Source organism: Lepidothrix coronata, unplaced genomic scaffold (genome assembly GCF_001604755.1).
Source record: "Lepidothrix coronata isolate B3197 unplaced genomic scaffold, Lepidothrix_coronata-1.0 Scaffold14, whole genome shotgun sequence".
NCBI classification, from domain to species: domain Eukaryota; kingdom Metazoa; phylum Chordata; class Aves; order Passeriformes; family Pipridae; genus Lepidothrix; species Lepidothrix coronata.
The window spans coordinates 5,697,767-5,716,419 of NW_016690194.1; the positions used below are offsets into that span (position 1 = coordinate 5,697,767).

Consider the following 18,653-nt stretch of genomic DNA (forward strand, 5'->3'; position numbering starts at 1 on the left):
TCTTTTACATGAAAAAATCAGTCTCATTTCCTGCATCTTACTTATAGTTTCTATTCTTTTTGTCCCATTACCTGTTGTGCAGATGACTTGCATATTGAACTGTTCAATGTTTTCATAAACAAGTCTTCTTGAGCCGTTCAAAAAGAGCTATAAAAACAGGGATACTGACCTGGTCATGCAAGCAAGTTGTTTCTGTAGGTTCTGCAAGAGCTCCAACAGAAAAGTAACTGTTGCCTTTCCAGGCTCCTGACTGGATGCAGGATTTGTTTCTCTCTCTCCAGAATCATGAGTATGCAATTGTATCAATGATCTCTCACATTTCTCCAGAATTTATTACTTCACCTCCTACTGTTCAGAATCTTCATGTAAAAGGAAAAGGAAGCCTAACTTTAGAGATGGAAAGACTATACCTAAGAGAAAACGCCAAGTGTGTCATGAGCATCGTACACTATAGTGTATTAGTGCCATGGTACAGCGCTTAAGTGGAATGGCCAGGAATGCCCTTTGACTCTCACACTCAAACTATTTCACCAGTTAAGAAAAAGTTTTATGTCAACAGTTACTTTGGTCAACATCATTATCCTGCATTAAAACATACCACAATGACTTTGGTACATAAAAGCCTTCAAAATATATTGATCTTGCCTGCCAGAATTTTTACCCCGAGAACACTGTGTTGTAAAGTTTAATAGAAGTCTGTGCATTTACTCACCCTTCTGGGTATGTGTAAATACCTTACATACGTAGTTAACTAATTTTTTTCCACATATGTTTCCATGCTCTTTCAATGGTGGAATATAATAGTATCTGGAAATGTTTAATATTTTTGAGAAACATTAACTCAGGTAACAATAGTATTGCATCTACTTTGTAATCCCAGCACACAAACCTGTTCTCTCCCCATGCTTTAGTACTTTAAAAAATTGTTCAAGATAGGAATATTTCATGGTTATCAACAGGCAATATTTATTATTATAACTGTGGACTCTACACATATAGTTGCATAAAATTATAATAGACCAATCAACAAAATCATGTTCATATGCAACTGTAAATAGCACTTTAGCAGAAGTTTAACACGTTGTGCATTAGTTGTCTTAGTAAGGTGACAACATAGATAATTATATCATGGGAATACAACAGTGCAAACTTTCACTCAGAGCATACACACAAACACATGAAAAGGATTGCTATACATGCCACAGGTTTAAAATAAACCTCAAACCAATCCCCCCCACCCCAAAACAAGTTAAATGAGTAAGTACCAGCACTCTTAGCAACCACCAGTGTTACCATATTTGAAGTCTTATTTGAAGAAATGCCCCTGGATTGGAGTTTTAAGTGTAATGCAGCTATGTTATGTTTTTGTTTGGCAAGACTGAAAGACTTACAGCACTACAGAAGCACTTAGCCAGTATATTACCAGTGATGTCTGAATTACTACATAAAGTAACTGTGTAGAATACTAGACTATTGAAGGAAACAGTGTTTTTATTTCAAAAGATGACATACAACCAAAATTCAAGTATTTAGTGTTAGACTATAGGTAATTCTGACTTTCTGTTCCTGTGCACTACATAAAGCAGATGAAGCATTATTTCATTTTTCAATTTTTATTCTTCCCTCTGGCCTGGGGAAAGTATAAAGGGAAGAACCAAACTATAGCTGCAATTCTACATCTACAGCAGTTGGTGACAGGCATATGGGCACAACTGTCCAGATCAAGATGACCTCCAGATTGTCAACATGCAGCCTTAATACTCTCAGTTCACTCCCATCTCAACACCTTCTTGTTCTTGACTGCAAGATCCCTGTTGCCCCCTACTTTTTATTTGCACCCGTTTCACCACCTGTTCCAATCAGTTGCCCAGGCAGATGTTATCTTCTCTCATGCACAAGTGAGCAGCTTAGCTGCACAATGTCATCTTTGGATTATCGGGACATAAATGGGCAGAACAGTTCCTCTCTCATAACAGGTTTTGGGAACGTCTGGAGAGATATTTACACTTCCACCTCAGCATCAGTGAAAAAGTGCTGAAGACCATATAAGCTCAAAAAACACAAAACCAAATTCTGATTAAGTACATTTAAATTCCAAAGAAAAAAATGGCCTCTTGTACTATTTTAATTACTGTCTAGATTAAAACTATTATGAAGTACTAATTTTTTTAAAATTATAAACACATTTTCTCCTGTTACCAAGTTAACCTCAAGACAGGAGTTAAACAGAAGTTACCATAAGCTTTGGTGAAAGAATCCTATACCTAGAGAGTTACAAAGAGTTCAGACTGTAACAAAATTAGTAGCAGGCATGACTACAAAAGAAAAAAAAAAGTAATGAGAAATCTAAAATTTGCATTTATATCTAAAATCTAAAAAAAGCATTTATAGCTTTTGGTGCACACACAGAGCACATCTTGTGAACATGGAGAATCAGAATGTGGAGGCTGTTTTACCAACTTTGCAATTTAATTGAGGAACGACAAACAACAGAAGTGTGAAAAACAAGGCCCACATGTATCGCGATTTAGTCCTCCAGTGCCTAAATATTTCTTGTTTTGAAAATGACCAAGTACAGCAGAGACTGTGCCTTCAACAAGGAAAGGAAAAAACTAAATTTAGGCTAGCCCTCTTCAAAGCATTTCTACATGCAGTGTAACCACTATATTAATACATGAACAACACTTCTATTTCCCTGGATTTAAGGGCAAATAAACCATCAGAAATGCACTTGCAAAAGGATGAAAGCATCAGAAAACTATAAAGCAAGCAAGGACTGTGTGCCTGTATATATAAATTTCTATAAACACACACACAAATGGTTGGGTTTTTTTGTTCATTTGTTTGTTTGTTTTCTTCGAATCAAAGCAGAACACAGTGTATTCTTTCAAATGGGTTTTGGATGGGCAAGTATGAGTAAGATGGATAAAGAAAATGACAAAGGAAAAGAACAGTGAGATTTTATTTCCTTGGCAAGTGGAAGTACAGAGATGTTACTTGCAGCACTTACTGTTCTTACCTTTTAGATCCCAACTCATCACAAATTACAGGATAACTACATCAGTGGTGGAACTTACCACACAACTTACATTTTCAAAATTATTTATTTTTCTTAAGAGTATCCCCACTTTACACAGGCTACGAACCTGAAGGAAACACATCTGCTTCTGAATGTTGTAATAGTATGTGTTTTGGGCTGTTCAAAGTCAAAGAAGTAGTCCTGAGATTTCAGATGTTAAAGCTTTCTCCACAGCCACATGTTCCTTTGATGTTTGGATTATTGAAAACAAATTCACTCGACAGCTTATCTTCTATATAGTCCATTTCAGTTCCTAGAAGTGTCAGCTGTGCCTTCTTCTCAATAAACACTCTAACCCCTTGAAGATAACAGGAAAAAAAGAGGAATTACATACAGCAAAACCATCATTCTCTTTGAAATTCTCTTTTGCCAGGTGATTAAAAAAAAGGAGCTAAATAAGAAGACTACCAGTATAACTTGGTTTCCCTGGTCTAATTTCATCACTGTTTTCACTCTACCTACAGAAGTTTGGCAACAGTCTAGAACTGTTACTTGTGTGTGGACATGCATGTCTGTATTGTGATGGGGGACAAAAAATAATGATACTGAGGAAAATAAGCTGTAGAACCTGTGAACGAATCTCAGCTTCAGTACACAATTCCCATGCATTACAGACTGTAAACCATTTCATACACTTCTTAAAGTCTGTGAATCCAACAAGATGACCCAAAACTTTGAAAAAACAAATGTTCTTCTCTCAGAATGATTGGGTTTTGCCCCCCCCACACCAAATGTTTTTCTGCTGCATCAGAAACTCACCATCTTGAACTACTTCTTCATCAGAGTCTCCTTTTGATTTTGTATACTCTAATGTGTAAGAAAGTCCATTGCATCCCCTTGTACGAACACCCACTTTCACACCCACCTAAAAAAAAAAGACAATAAAAAGCCACCACCACATGCATGACTTCTCTTTTAAAACCTATTGTGGAACATCAAGTTAAAAAGTATGCAGAACAACAAAATGCTGACATTTATTATTCTTCACTGCCTTAATAGAGAAGTGAATTACCTTAATGGATTAAGAGGTAACATGTTTTTCCTTTTACAAATTTGACTGCCATGGTAAAAGAAAACATCAGATACTTGCTGCTGTGGGTCAACCCTTAAAGGATGTTAAAGTTTTGAAATAACACATTGTTGGCATCCTTGTAGGTACCAGGTCTCATAAAGACAGTCAAATTCAAAGACAGCATTTTTGTGACTTTAAGTTGAAGTTTACTCAGATGCTAAATCAGGTACTACGTAAAGATTATTGATGGTAACATAATTATAAAGCTGTGAGACCAGACAAGGGCAGCTAATAGATTTTCACAGAACTCTTGTAATGACACCATCAGAAAATTTAATTCAAACCGAAGTTCTGAAAACACTTTGATTTCATCACTACCTTTATTGCCAGTTTCACCTAAAAAGCAATCCCTTCAAGTATGTATATTTGCTTACTGTTTTAATTGACCTTAAAAGCTAACCTAGTCAATGTTTGCAACACGGCATTCAACAAGTCTGACAAAAAGAGCATATCTGTAAGGAAAGCGCGAGAAAAGGTTTTAATGAAATCGAAAACTATCTGTGCTCAACAATCTTTCAGAAGTATCTGTATCACCTTCCACACACCAGTGCTTCATAACTGAAGAGGCGAATTTTGTTATCTATCTCTGTAATCAATGTTATGATAAAAATGTATCAAAACATATCACCTGCCATCAAATGGGCTCTCAGACAAACTACATCTGATCCTTTCAGACTAAATACCTTTCTCTACAGGAACTGCTACCAGTAATGCGCTGGAAAATGTAAACACCATTCATAGCAAGGGAATGACTGACCATGTAATTTGTAGGCCCAAGGCCTCCTTGGGATGGTTTAAAACATTAGAACAAATAGTCTAATGAGTTGCAGATGTGCAGGAAGCAAAACAAACAATGGGCCTTGTAGGAAAGAGAAAAGAGAAATAATTCTTCTTGTAATAGTAATACTTACAGTAAAGAAAATCTAATGCTTTTTTTTACAATGGCTATAAAGGAAGACTCTGTGTGTCTTTTGCTGAAGAAGAAAAGATGACAAGCTCAATTAGTTATTTGGGGAAACACTGATTACATGAAAAATACATTGTCTGGCAGGTTTCCTAAAAATTATTAGATGTTTTCTAATGCATATGAATATAACTTTATTATTGCATACTTCACAGTGAGAATTTCTAAAAGAACTTAAATTACTTCTTAATATCAACAGCTGAAGATCTCTTTCCCCTCAGGAAGTCACCACTGTGCCGTACTAAAAGGCTTCATTAAAATGTAGCTCAAAAATATGTGAAGCTTAAAACTTCTTCAGTTTTTTTAATCTCAACAGTAACTGTACAGTGAAATGTCATTACAGTTGGTTATTTCCTGCATTTCATTTCATTCCTGCATTTCATTTTATAAAAAATGAAGCTTGACAGAGACACAATCTTATGCATTCCCCTCCAAAAAAAAGATGTCAATATCGCTAATGAACACCTCAGTGTTTATTTCAAACTTCTAAGTTAGCCAGAAAGTGTTTGCAATCATGAGCTGAGCTGTGCTAATACCTTAGCACAATGTACAGATTGACTCTGTCTATCTATACTTACATGCTCAGGTTTATCTTTCAGAAGCTCTTTTATCTTCTGAACAGCAGATGGGGTCTGAAAGACAGAACCAAACACATAAATTTGAAATTATTCTCTTTGTTTATTTGCTGTGTTTGCATGTATTAAAGTGTGCAGTGTACTCAATTTCACTGTAAAAAAATTTTATTCCAACTCCGTGTACTCATATTTTCTTAGTTTACATTTGTCTTCTATCTGCAAAGTCCCCCTTCAGCATTAGCCACCTATCAGTATTGACTGTTCTGTGTTCTACTTGAAACTGATGCCTGTGTGTATCTGAAGATACACACTCTGCTGTAAAACAGATGTCTGTTGAAACTAATCCATATAGAACACAATAACTCTTCACTTGCCTCCTCACCCACCTCAAGAAACGCAGTGCTTAAAAGTAGGGGGTTTGGTTGTTAGAATCATAGAATGGTTTGGGTTGGAAGGGACCTTAAAGATCACCTCGATCCAACCCACCTGCTGTGTGCAGGGAACCTTCCACTAGACCAGGCTGCTCAATGCCCCATTCAATGTGGTCTTGAACATTGCCAGGGATGGAGCATTCACAGCTTTGCTGGGCAATCTGTTCTAGCGCCTCAACACCCTCACAAGGAAGAATTTCTTCCATAAATCTAACCTAAATTTCCCTCTTTCAGTCTGAACCCTCTACTCCTTGTCCTATCACTACTACAGTTCCTGACAAAGAGTCCCTCTCTGGCTTCCCTGCAGGCCCCCTCTGGATAGTGGAAGGTTGCCATGAGGTCTGCATGTAACCTTCTCTTCTCCAGGCAGAACAGCCCCAACTTTCTCGGCCTGTGTTGATAGGGGAGGTGCTCTGCTCCCGTTATCAACTTCGTGGCCTCCTCTGGACCTGCTCCAACAGTTCCGTGTCTGTTTTGTGTTGGGGGCACTAGAGCTGAATGCAGTACTTCGGTGGGGTCTCACCAGAGCAGAGTAGAAGGGTAGAATCATCTCTTTCACCCTGCTGGCCACACTGCTTTTGATGAGCCCAGGATATGACTGACTTTTTGGTCTGCAAGTGCACATTGCTGGGTCATGTCCAGCTTCTCATCTACCAGCACCCGTGAAGCTTCTCAATTAGGCACAGGAGGGCTTATGGCCTACTTCTCTCTTCCCATTAGCCTAGAGGGTGACTTTACAGCAGATAAAATTCACTGTTCATGCAGATCTAGTTGTTGCAGAAATTCAAGAATACAACACAAGCATTAAAATTTCCATCACATGCCTACAAGTTTCGAAGACATCGAGAAAAGCAAAAGCATTATTAAGATGAAGTTCTTACACTGAGCCGGCTTAAACATACAAAGCAAACCACAAATAGCCTTGCAGTAGAAAATTTTTTCTAATTACTGCTACCACTCTTCGTTTGTTACAGAACCACTACTGAAAAGGAACTACCTGCTCTGACAAACGACTGAACTGTGTGCGCACACAATCTGCCCCTGCTCCTGGAGGGAACTGACCGTACTTTCCTCTGCACTGACCCCTCTCACGATCAATTAGGCTGGAAAAGACCTCTGAGATCATCGAGTCCAACCCATGACCGAACACCAAGTTTTAAAGCGTGGCCTCCCCAGTACGGCCGCTAGTACAGAATGCACTTCCTTTATTATTAACAACAGGATATAAATCCTTCGTGGAAACAACTTATTCGTCAGCTTTGGTAGGTAATGCATTTCCTTTTTTAAAAAATTTTAAATAAACGCATAAAATACACTTCCTGGGGTGCCTGTGCAACAAGGCCCCGTGCACGAAGGGCCGCTCTGGTGCTGCCCTGGGACTGCGGTTCCCCAGCCGGCGCGGGGGACCTTCTGTCAGCGGGATTAGCGAGGAGCAGCAGCCTCTGAACTCGAAGGGGGAAGGACAGCCCCCCAAGGCCGCTCGCAGCGCCCTCCTCCGAGCATCGCCCGCCGCAGCCGCCCCGCGGGGGCTTCGGCCCCGCCGATCCCGGCCCGGCGCTGCCCGCCCAAGCAGCCCGGCCCCTTCCTCGTCCCCACTCGCTGTCGCCAGGGGCGGCCGCGCTCCCCGGGCCGGGGGCGGGAGGCCGTGGCGCAGCTCCCGAACCCGTGAGGAGCCTCGGCCCCGGGTCCGCCCCGCTGCCCACCGGCGGCACTAACCAGGGTGAGAGCGGCGCGGGTCGCCTGGATCCTGCGCTTGCTGACGGCGCGCACCGTGGCGCGCACCACGGACGAGGCCATGGCCCACCGCCCTCGGCCATCAGCAGGGCCGCCCCCCCGCACTGACGCCACCACGCACGGCACCGCCCCGCCGGGCCCGGCTCTGACGAGCGGCGGCTCCGCCCCCGGCCCCGGGCGGGGCCCCGCAGGCGGCAGGGCTGCGTGCTGCGATAAAAGCCCGGGCGGCTCGGACGCGTTGCTCTTCACGGTGCACCCGCGGAGGACGCAGCGAAAACAGCTGTCCGGGTGTCACGTGGAAAGGGAAGGTTTTTGTTTGATTAGTCTGTCGGCGCCCCTGAAGGACTCACGTTAACTGATTATGGAATAACAATCTTTATTGATACAGAACGTTAAGGGGTTGGAATTGACCTTAAAGATAATCCAGCCCTGGTATTCTGCCATGGGCAAGGACACCATCCGCTAGACCAGGTTGCTGAAGGCCCTATCCAGCCTGGCTTTGAACATTGCCAGGGTTGAAACATCTGCAACCTGCCTGGGCAGCCTGTCCCAGCGTTTCACCAACTTCACAGTAAAGAATTTCTTCCTAATATCTAACCTAAATTTCCCCCCTTGTTCTGTCACTACAGTTCCTGACAGAGTCCCTCTCTGGCTTCCCTGTAAACCTTCTTTAGATACTGGAAAGTCACTCAGTTCTCCACACAACCTTCTCTTCTCCAGGCTGAACAGCCTCGACTTTCTCAGCCTGTCTTGGAAGAGGAGATGCTCCAGTACTCTTACTAACTTCGTTGCCCTTTTCTGGACTTGCTCCAACAATTCCATGCTCTTAAGTTGGGGACACCAGAACTGTACACAGCACTCCGGGTGAGGTCTCACCAGAGAAGAGCAGAGAGGCAGGATTATCTCCCTCAGCCTGCTGGCTATGCTGCTTTTGATGCAGCCCAGGATTCTAACAGGGCAAGTTTCAGTGGTTGCTGGTGATAATATCTGACTGCAAAAACATATTCAAAGCAATATAGTAATTCAAAGCAACCTATTAACGAGCTCTAATCCCAAAGAAAAGCTAGCTGAAGATAGTAATTCAGTGTGCATAGAACACTGTTCTTACCTGATAGGCATCCCCATGGGGGAAAAGATGGGTTCAGCCTGTTGACTGACCCCAAAAATTATGATGGAGTCTTCCCTAATTTCCCCCTATTCTTAATTCACTTTTGTATTATTTCCTTATGTTTAGGTAGAGCTTGAGTGACTCCAATCATACATCTTACTCAGTGAGCAGTGGTCATACCCTGGGGGTGGATATCTCAGTTAGTACCTGAGATAACCTTGGGATGGGAAATGCTTCAGTCCAAGGAGAATGATTTCACCATGGTTGCTGATTCAACAGTGGGATGTCTTCCTTTATCTCTCTTGGTTTTCAGCTGCTGTGCAGCTTATCAGCTAGAAAGTACCACCAAATTCTCTCCTGTGCAAGGGAGCATGGCTTACAGTGTCTCCGTTCTGCTCCACACACCATTTAGTCCTGATACTAGAGTTTTGAAGTGTAACAGGACTAGTACAAGAGAATGTACCATGGAAAATTACCTATAGCTGAGCCAAGCAATTTAAAGAAACTAGCCAAGCAAAGTAAATAAACAATGAAGAATGGGACCAAAACAGCCAGGTGGGCAACACCCATTTACTCTGTAAGCAGGTGTATTGTCTTACAGATGTTCATAAGGCAGTTACTTAGAACTTTGGGGGCTCCAGACAGAAATGACCACCAGAGACCCCTGGTGAAGCCACTCAGACATCTTATAAGGATATATGCTAATAAGTGTTGGGAAATGTCATAATATGTAACAGGAATGCAAAGAACAAAAATTAATAATCATGTAATGCTGACATATCAGCTGTAGCGAAGATACCTCTGTGTGCACTTTGGGTTGGGATAAGGCAGTTTATTTAAAGCAAAAAGCAAACTGTAAGCTTACGTGCACAAAAGGGAAGCGAAGCAAAAGATAACATGGTTTTTTCTCTACTTCCCATGAGCAGCGATGGTCGACCACTCCTGAGCAGCAGGGCTTCAGGACACGTGATGGTTCCTCAGCAGGCAGCCATTGGAGACAATGACTGCCTGCCTTCCTGCTCCTTGCCTCAGCTTTTCTATCTGAGCTGACATCATATGGTATGGAATACCCCTTTTTGTTAGTTGGCCTACTTGGGTCCCCTCCCAGGATCCTGCCCTAAACTGAGGAGGGAATGTTACAGTGCTGATGCTGTGCTCAGCAGTAGCCAAAACAGTGGTGAGTTATCGACACCCTTCTAGCTACCAATGCAAAGCACAGCACTGTGAGGGCTACTGAGGGGAAATGAACTCCAGCTCAGCCAAACCCAATATAATCACTCATAGTCTTTATGCAGGCATAAAGGGACAGAGTATGCAAGTGGCTCAAAAGAGGTCTTCTAAAACTATTTGTTTATTAGTATTTATTACTACATTTTATTAGTATGAATTTAGTTGTAAACTATTATTTTATTACTGTTACTTTTAATATAATTCTTTTTCTAGAAACTTTTTACTAATGCAGTGTGTCTATGTGCAAAGTTGCTCCCTTGAGAACATACTCTTATAAGGCAAACAGGGTATCTTCTATGTCAAGAATTGTTACGAAGAACTTACAGGTCTCCAATTTTAATTTTCAATCAATCTCCTATACTTTACAACTTAATCCATCAGATATATATGCTATGCCTCCTCAACTGCATTTCTTCTGTGTCAGACATTCTGTAAATTATGACTGTGGTATTTAAAAACTTTTTAAACAAACAAAGGATTGCTTAATAGTTTAATGTCTGTAATATATATCCCAAGTTTGGGCATTTCACTTCAAGGCTATGAGATTAGCAACTATATAGAATTAGTAGTTGCATAAGGAAACAGCATCTTCAAATGAGAAGACTCATGGATCTGCAGAATGAGTTTTTATCCAGATGCAAGTTTAGAAATTTCACCGTTGAAAATGTCACCACTGAACTACAAAGTATCACAAAGAGAAAAGGATGAGTATACATAAATCTGATTATGTTTTTCTTTTAAAAATAACTTCTGTCTTTGAGATCAAGCCATAGTCCCCTAGAGGTTTACACAATTCATTCTCATCAGCAAAACTGGAACTCTGAACAAAGGGTTAAATAAAGCACACAGAATTCATGTCAGCCTTTTTTTTTATATATATGAGTGAAAAACTACAATAATTAATTTATTTTTGAGGGAAGAACTGACTTTATTTCAGATGATGAAATATGCTATAGATTACAAAGTTGGAATTATTTTCTCTTTGTTGCTGGCTAATATTTTGCTTGAAAATATGTTTAGAAAAGTACACAGAACAAATTCTTTGTGAAAGTAGCACATCTAGAAATTCACAGATAGCTGACTTCAGATGGATGAAAACCAAAGCACGAGTTAGGATCCCAGTTCCTTAAGACCACTTTGGCAATTCTAGTTTTCAACTTTAATAAAAATAGATGGACAAGTAAAAAAAAATTGAACATGATATTTCTAAAACAAGATAATTCTAATAACTCATCATTAATTCTACATTTATGTCAGGAACATTGAAAACTACAACCTAAGAAAAATTACAAGATCTTAAATCTGATTTTTTTTAATTTTTATTAAATCTGATTTTATTTATTTATTTCAGATTCATAAATTAACAGTGGTTTCCATTTTAACATGTAATTTATTCTTTCCTGAACAAGACAAAATGGTACATTACCAGCTCTGGAAAGACTTCAAGTAAAGCTCAAGTTCATACTACTAATGAATGTAAATTCTTGACTGGTACAAGGATTCTCTTCACATTCTATGAAAACGGACGTGTGTTTTTCCCCATTTGCCAAATATAATAACTCTATTCCTTAAAATACTTCTATTCCTTTTGTCTGTATCCCCAAGGCCTTGAAAAAGATTCTTAGCAGCAACAAAACAGGACAGACCTGTTTCTTAGTCTTTTTTTCTGCTTGAACACAAGCACAGCAGCAAATGAACTCCCATGAAGTCACAGAACAGAAAAAAACCTCACAAAATCTCAACGGCGCTCCTTGGCAGGGATTGTTTTACATATGTTTACTAGTGTCTATGTTTTCAGTTCTCTACAGAAATGAAAGATAATGTACCAATCTACAAACATTTCAAACACTTACACAAGGATTCAGTAAACAATTAACATTAATAAATATAATTTGCTCCTTCAAAAAAATTAATTTTTGAAGAAAATATAATTTATTTGGCTTGCACACAATTTTAGTGCAGTTTAAGATGGTCAGGTGGAACAACAAAACCTTGAAAACAGTTCATTTTAGTACCTGCCCTTTTCTAGATGATTTACCTAGTAAACAAATACAAAACATCACGGCTTTCTATTAAAATGTTTAAACAATCTATTTAAGAGCAGGGTTCCATATTAGAATCCACAGTTGCTTGTACTAGCAATCTAAAATAAAACTTAAGTCGAATGTTGTCTGTGCTGCTGTCCTGTGAATCCAGATGCTTTAGCCAAGGACATTTCTTTTAAATGAATGATGGGCCTGTACTGCAATTTACCAGTGCTTAATAACCCTCATGATTCTTGTTGGGTCTTCTTCTGTGAGGCTTTTCCCTGAGTCATGTATTTATTGGAAAGGCTGCCTAAGATTGGGAGGAAGAAAGCATCACACTTTAAAGGTATTGGTTTTTTCTTTCTTTCTTTTTTTTAAAAAAGACAAGGCATAAACCAACTGAAAGAATCAGAAAGGAGATAATTACTGTTAAGTCAAACTATAATGAAAGGACACACAGATCAATTTTAGATCATTACCTGCTGAAGGACAGTAAGAAATATTAAAATACAAAATTGAAAATCAGCATTTTTTTCAACTAAACACCTAGTGACAGATCACTTTGTGTTAAAAATCCCCAAACATAGATTTGAAAAAGCCTTGCGGTGAAGACAAAATCCACTGTGTCTTCCCAACAAAACTGATAATTTGAGATAGTTAATTGCAGTAAAGTCTTTACAATTTTTGGAAAACTAATTAGGTCTCCCTTCAGCTGCCTCAGTAGAGATTTGTATATTATAAACCCAAGCTGCTAAAAGGTTTGCAGAGTTGTACTAGAAACTCAAAATAATTGAAAAAACTCAGTTGTTTTTAAAATCTTCATTGTACCTGTTAATAAGTATGTGAAATTACTGTAAGGAAGCTACATTTGTAATCATGCATCTGAAGCAAAACATCTCTGATCCAGAAAGAATACATAAAGGCCTTTATAATATAATCTCACTACTACTTTTAAATGTAATTCTAACTTGTTTGTATTTTGGCAGCTCAGACCAAGGATGTAGTTTGATTGTCTCTCCTAAGTTATTTTATCATGTATAATTCTAGACAATTACTCTGAGGAAGATGCCCAAGAAAGCACTCCATGTTTTGTCCCTGAACAACCAAAGAACCCCATCTGTGCCAAAACAGGAAAGAGATATTGATAAAACCCCACCATATCCTTCACAATAAAATAAGTGCACAGAATTTTTATGCCCAAGTTTTGCTTCCAAAACAAAACTTAAAAATTGTACATGTTTCCAGCTGAAAAAAAAAAAAAAAGGTGTCTTCAATCTATCCAGACTGCCACTATGTTCAGCAAATTAGGCAGAGTTTCCATATGGAGTGATGGAGAATCATATAATTATAGAATAGTTTGAGTTGGAAGGGACCTCTAAAGGTCATCTAGTCCAACTGCCCTACCATGAGCAGGGACATCTTTAACTAGATCAGGTTGCTCAGAGCCACACCCAACCTGACTTTGAATGTTCCCCAGGATTCGGCATCCACCACCTCTCTGGGCAACCTGTGCCAGTGTTTTACCACCCTCATTGTGAAGAACTTCTTCCTTTAATCTGATCTTAAAGTTGACTCCCAGTTTTAAACCATTACCCCATGTAATCACAACAGTCCCTGCTAAGAAGTTTGTCCCCACCTTTCTTACAGGCCCCTTTCTATAACTGAAAGGCCAAAATAAAGTTTTCCTGGAGCCTTCTCTTCTCCAGGCTGAACAACCCCAACCTACTCAGCCTGTCTGTAGGAAAGGTGCTCCATCCCTCTAATCATTGTTGTGTCCCTCTTCCGGACTCGCTTCAACAGGTTGATATCCTTCCTGTGCTGGGGACCCCAGAGCTGGATACAGTGCTCCAGGTGAGTTCTCACCAGAGCAGAGCACTGCCCTCAACCTGCTGGCAACACTGCTTTTACACAGTTTCTAAATTGAAATGAAGAGATACAAACCTGACTGGGGACTCAAAAACACTTTTCCTTTTTGTTTCTTTTTTTCTTCATGTATAAGCACTCCCTATAAAAAACATACACACATCAACAAAATTGAAATATGTCATTCCACAACATAAAAGGTTTTCCCTGAAAGTCATTCTTAATTACTTTATATGGACTTTAAACCATATAAAAAATAAAAGATCAAACAAAAGGGACACGTGGTGTTTACCTGATTTAATCTACCAGCATGTTTGACAGTACTGGGCAAAGAAGGGGATCCACACGACACTTCTGGTTTTGAGCCACCTGAAAAAGTCATAACAATGAGTTGCTAACTTGAAACTAGTTTCCATTTCGGATATCATAAGAGAAGAATATCAAAATATTTGCAATCTAGAATCACAGAAAATAGAAGGTAAGACAATGTAAATTTCCTCAATTTTATAACATGGAAAACTGGCACAGGTGACATGCATCTAAGTTAGGAACCCACATAGAACCAGGGAACTTAGAATGAATGAAGATATGGTGATAAGTGAATTGTCCGTAGTCTTACAAAATGTAGCAGATCAAAGAGCAAAGTCTGACCTCTCAGGTTCATTTGTTCATAGTACTTTATTCAACTAGAGAGAACACTTCAGGCACTAAGCAAGCAATGTAAGACAAAGCCCAACCTATAACAATTCCTTTCAAATTCAAATATAGAAATTCCCAAAATTCAGGTAACAGACAAAAACGCCTACTCCAGAATTTATTATTTTAGACATATATACTGTACAGCCTAAGCACAGTTCCCTATGATGAATGCTAAAAAGCATTAACTACAAGTCAGGCATATTCCCCTCCACCTTAGCAAACTCAGTATCATGGCAAACAGAATGGCAGAAAGAAAAGCTGAACGAGACAAGGTCAAAGATAAACAAACTCAAAAGTTAAATTTAGACTTGACATACACCTTCAAAAGGTCAGAGGCTGAATGAAGCATGGCTTCAATTTTTAAACATCTTTTCTGTCCATCCAATACTTCTAGTGGTCTATCAAACTAGGAATCCTTCTAAATACCTTCACAGTTCTGAATATATTTGTACCACTTTTCTCCCTCTTCCAGTATTTTAACACAGTCTTATGCCCTCTTTCACTAAATACATCTGATTATGAAGGGTCTCCTGACCTAAGCCAGACAGAATATTTTTGCTAGTAGAGAAAAGCTGGTTTGAAAAATGTTTAAACACAAGATTCCTATCTGTTCCTTTAAGAGGTCAAGTCATGAGTAATCTGTAATTCCAGCCTGAATTTAAATGCACTTAGGTTTACCTACAGGGAACTGTGACACAGTGTTCCTTTGGAACCTAACCACAAGTACTATCTATTGTCTTAAGCCTCAGTTTTATCTAAGAAAGATATTCCTTCACAACACAGATGATCCAAATTATTTAAAGGATGACTTAGATACTGCTAAGCAGAAATATTTCATTTTTTCATTCAGGTCTGTCAGTCAGGATCTGTAAGATGGACTGCTGTATCCCTCCAACTGCTGGATTGGCAGAAATATTCTTTATTTTATTTAATTCACAGTATTCTATCTGAGCAATCTGTATACTTTCATACTGACTTCAGGTTCATATGGAATAATTCTGGTTTAGGTGATGTGAAGAGTTATATAATGCTAGCTTTTGTTGCAATTATGATGTACTGGAATAGAAGCTGTAATCTGAAATGTTAGCAAGCTCATATACTGTGACAACACCGGAAGCAATTTCAACATAATTGATACTCATACCCTTTTCATTACAAATATCTGCTAAGGGAAACCATACCAGATCCCTTGGGATACAGCAAATTTCTGAATGAAAGGTGAAGATGAGGGGAAAAGAGGTTAAATGTGACTGCATTTAAATAAAAAAAGAAAGCATTTACATGATACCTTTCAAGGTAAAAACCTTACCTGTTAGTCAATCCTCAAAAAATTACCAAAAACCTATAAGCGCTGTTTAAACTACTCAGCCTGATCTGTTTCATACCTGCAACTCCTTTATAGTGTGGGCATTCCTTTTTAATATGACCTTCTCTTCCACAGATAAAACAACGTTTTTCTCTTAAGTCTCTGTCTTCCGGGCGCTTCCATTTCTCTGCTGATTGCCTGGGAGTTTTCTCTCTTCCAGTTTCCACTATTACCCTTGCTAGTTTCCTCTTCTGAGGCGTACATACATGCAACTTCCCCTCCTTGACTGAGCTGTCCTTTTCTGTTGATTTATTATGCATTTCTTTGTCCTCTTTGCTTCTTTTCTCCTTGACTTCAGCATGCCTCTGTGTACCTTCATAATCACGACGCCGTCTTAGTCTGCAGAAGCAGAGAAATGCTGCAGAGTTCACAGGCCTTACATTCATACACAGAGTCAAAAAAAACAGAATGAAAAACCACGTGCTGTCCACAGACAACAGTAGTTTTTCAGTGGGTTAAATAAAGTGAATTCATGTACCTTTCCCTTTGACTCTCTTACCAAACAGTGCTACACTGATGTAACATATATTTAATAACTTAACTTTACAATTAGATGACAATACAGTCCTAAATTCTAATAGTTATAACTTGAAAAGTATAAACATGACTGAAAATCTGGGCGCTCAAGTTGCAGACAGTGGAAGAAAAGACACACGAAGCAAAATGCCAGCAAAGTGTAAAAAAACAGGGCTGTTGTTCTATTTTTTTTCCTATTTGTACAATTTGATCAAAACTCAGTTCCTTCCTTCTGAACCTGTGCATATTCACTCTAAAAGTCTCTCCTATTGGGAGAAGCTTCTAACATTTTATGTAACTTAAAGATCTAGCAGTGGGGAAACAGCTACCACTGCCAGACTTGTTTCATCTAACATCTTTCTTTATACATCACCTAGAGAAGGAGACATCACTGAAACCTCCAAGTCTGCAGATGTTACTAGGCTCCTCTGGTCATGAGATGCAGTGCTAATTGCAAGCAACTTGAAAATACTTCACAAAACTGAATGAACGGGCAAAAGAATGGCATGAACGGGCAAAAGAATGGCATGAGCTTCAAGCTTCCTTTTTTTTTTTAAAAAAAAGCAAAAAGGAAGACCTGGGGCTGTTTAGTCTCACCTCTGCCTGGTAAGATCATGGACCTGATCCTCCTAGAACCTATTGCTAAGGCATGTGGAAAACAGAGAGGCAAATGGTGACAGCCAACACACCTTCACTAAGGGCAAATTATGCCTGACAAATTTGGTAGCTTTCTGTAAGAGGGCTACAGAGTTGGTGGGTAAGGGAAGAGTGGCTGATATCATCTACCTGGACTTGTCCAAAGCATTTAGCACTGTCCCACACAACATCCTTTTCTCTAAAATGGAAAGACATGGACTTGACAGATGGACCACTCACTGGATAAGGAACTGGCTGGATAGCTGCACTCCAAGCATTGTGGTCAATAGCCTGGTGTCCATGTGAAGACTAGCTATGGGTGGTGTTCCTAAAGGTCTGTATTTGGACCAATATTATTTAACATCCTTATTAGGGACATAGCAAGTTAATGGATGACTAAAAAGAGATTGGCTTCAAACAGATACAAGAAAGTATTACTTTACACATCGGTCAGAACTCTTATGGAACTGGTTGCCACAAAAGACTGTTAAGGAAACCAGGACAATCAGGTTCAGGAAAAAAACCCAAACAAACAACTAAAAGGACGAAATCATAAAACAAATCCAGTCCACAAATGAGCATTACCAGACCAGGGCATGTATATGCTCTAACATCTCTTATACAGCAACTGCAGATGCTGAGGGAATAAGTAAGAAGAGACTACAGAAAACAGACAACTAGTTTGCACTCCATAGACAGCACCCCTATTGCAATGAATGGACAGAGGACTCAAATGTATCAGTGGTTTTACCTGCTAAGGCATTTCTGTTCTTAGATGCATAATCCCACTTACTTTCCCTCTAATGTTTTGTTGAACATAGCTGAGTATGTGCAACGAACTGGTGTTTCACTTTAGAATGCAAGATTAAAAATCCATGTGAGATAGTAGTTTAGACATTTCGCACCACCTTCAGCACTCTTTAATTTCAAACTATCATCAGCTACTGTACTTGCATTTGCTGAAGTTGAGTAAATGTCCAAATTAATAGTCTCAACAATATAAGTTCACAATTCTCAAATGTGGAGTAGAACAGCTACTTCATTCAACCCAATGTATTTTTTTATTTAGGTGATTTTTAGTTACAGCTTTTAACATAGATAGACTTTAAACAATGAGTAGATTTTGCCATCCATCTTACAAGTGAGCATAAAGGCTTTTTCAAGATTTCATTCTTTTTAAGTTTTATTTGTCAGTTTTCACTATTTTATAGACATGAAGTCTTTAAAGAGATTTGTCTAAACTAGAAAACAAAACGAAACAATCAGTTTCAAGTTTAGACATTTCATAACAGGAAGAGCAACAAAAGCCATATAGCCAATTTATTTGTTGCAAAAAGAAAATTGTTGAGTATT

The 18,653-nt window shown here is 39.1% G+C and overlaps 2 protein-coding genes across 6 annotated transcripts in view; both read right to left on the reverse strand.

The window, feature by feature from the left end:
* Nucleotides 1-2,450: 2,450 nt before the first annotated feature.
* On the reverse strand, nucleotides 2,451-8,044 carry ISCA1 (iron-sulfur cluster assembly 1). Its single transcript, XM_017806104.1, has 4 exons — nucleotides 7,838-8,044; nucleotides 5,694-5,747; nucleotides 3,839-3,944; nucleotides 2,451-3,377 (listed from the first exon to the last, which is right to left on the reverse strand). Exons 1-4 carry the CDS (start codon nucleotides 7,916-7,918, stop codon nucleotides 3,229-3,231), a joined length of 390 nt encoding a protein of 129 aa, XP_017661593.1. The 5' UTR covers nucleotides 7,919-8,044; the 3' UTR covers nucleotides 2,451-3,228.
* A 3,394-nt stretch (nucleotides 8,045-11,438) lies between these two features.
* ZCCHC6 (zinc finger CCHC-type containing 6) overlaps nucleotides 11,439-18,653 on the reverse strand; it is a 39,971-nt gene continuing 32,756 nt past the window's right edge. For 4 of the 5 annotated variants that reach the window (XM_017806189.1, XM_017806192.1, XM_017806191.1 and 1 more), the window contains exons 26-29: nucleotides 16,168-16,487; nucleotides 14,376-14,452; nucleotides 14,162-14,225; nucleotides 11,439-12,530 (exon numbers count right to left, since the gene is read on the reverse strand). In XM_017806189.1, the coding sequence (XP_017661678.1) occupies nucleotides 12,463-12,530; nucleotides 14,162-14,225; nucleotides 14,376-14,452; nucleotides 16,168-16,487 (529 nt within the window). In that variant the 3' untranslated portion in view covers nucleotides 11,439-12,462. Of the gene's footprint in view, nucleotides 12,620-14,161; nucleotides 14,226-14,375; nucleotides 14,453-16,167; nucleotides 16,488-18,653 lie in introns of all 5 variants that reach the window. The other variant, XM_017806193.1, reaches the window with a different exon arrangement.

Bases quoted from the DNA above. Each gene is read 5' to 3' on its own strand.
- ISCA1 (XM_017806104.1), bottom strand. From the start codon at position 7,918: ATGGCCTCGTCCGTGGTGCGCGCCACGGTGCGCGCCGTCAGCAAGCGC. The intron at 5,748-7,837 runs GTTAGTGCCGCC...TCTGTCTTTCAG, and splicing joins CCCGCGCCGCTCTCACCCTG to ACCCCATCTGCTGTTCAGAA. The intron at 3,378-3,838 runs GTGAGTTTCTGA...GTTATCTTCAAG, and splicing joins TGAAGAAGTAGTTCAAGATG to GGGTTAGAGTGTTTATTGAG.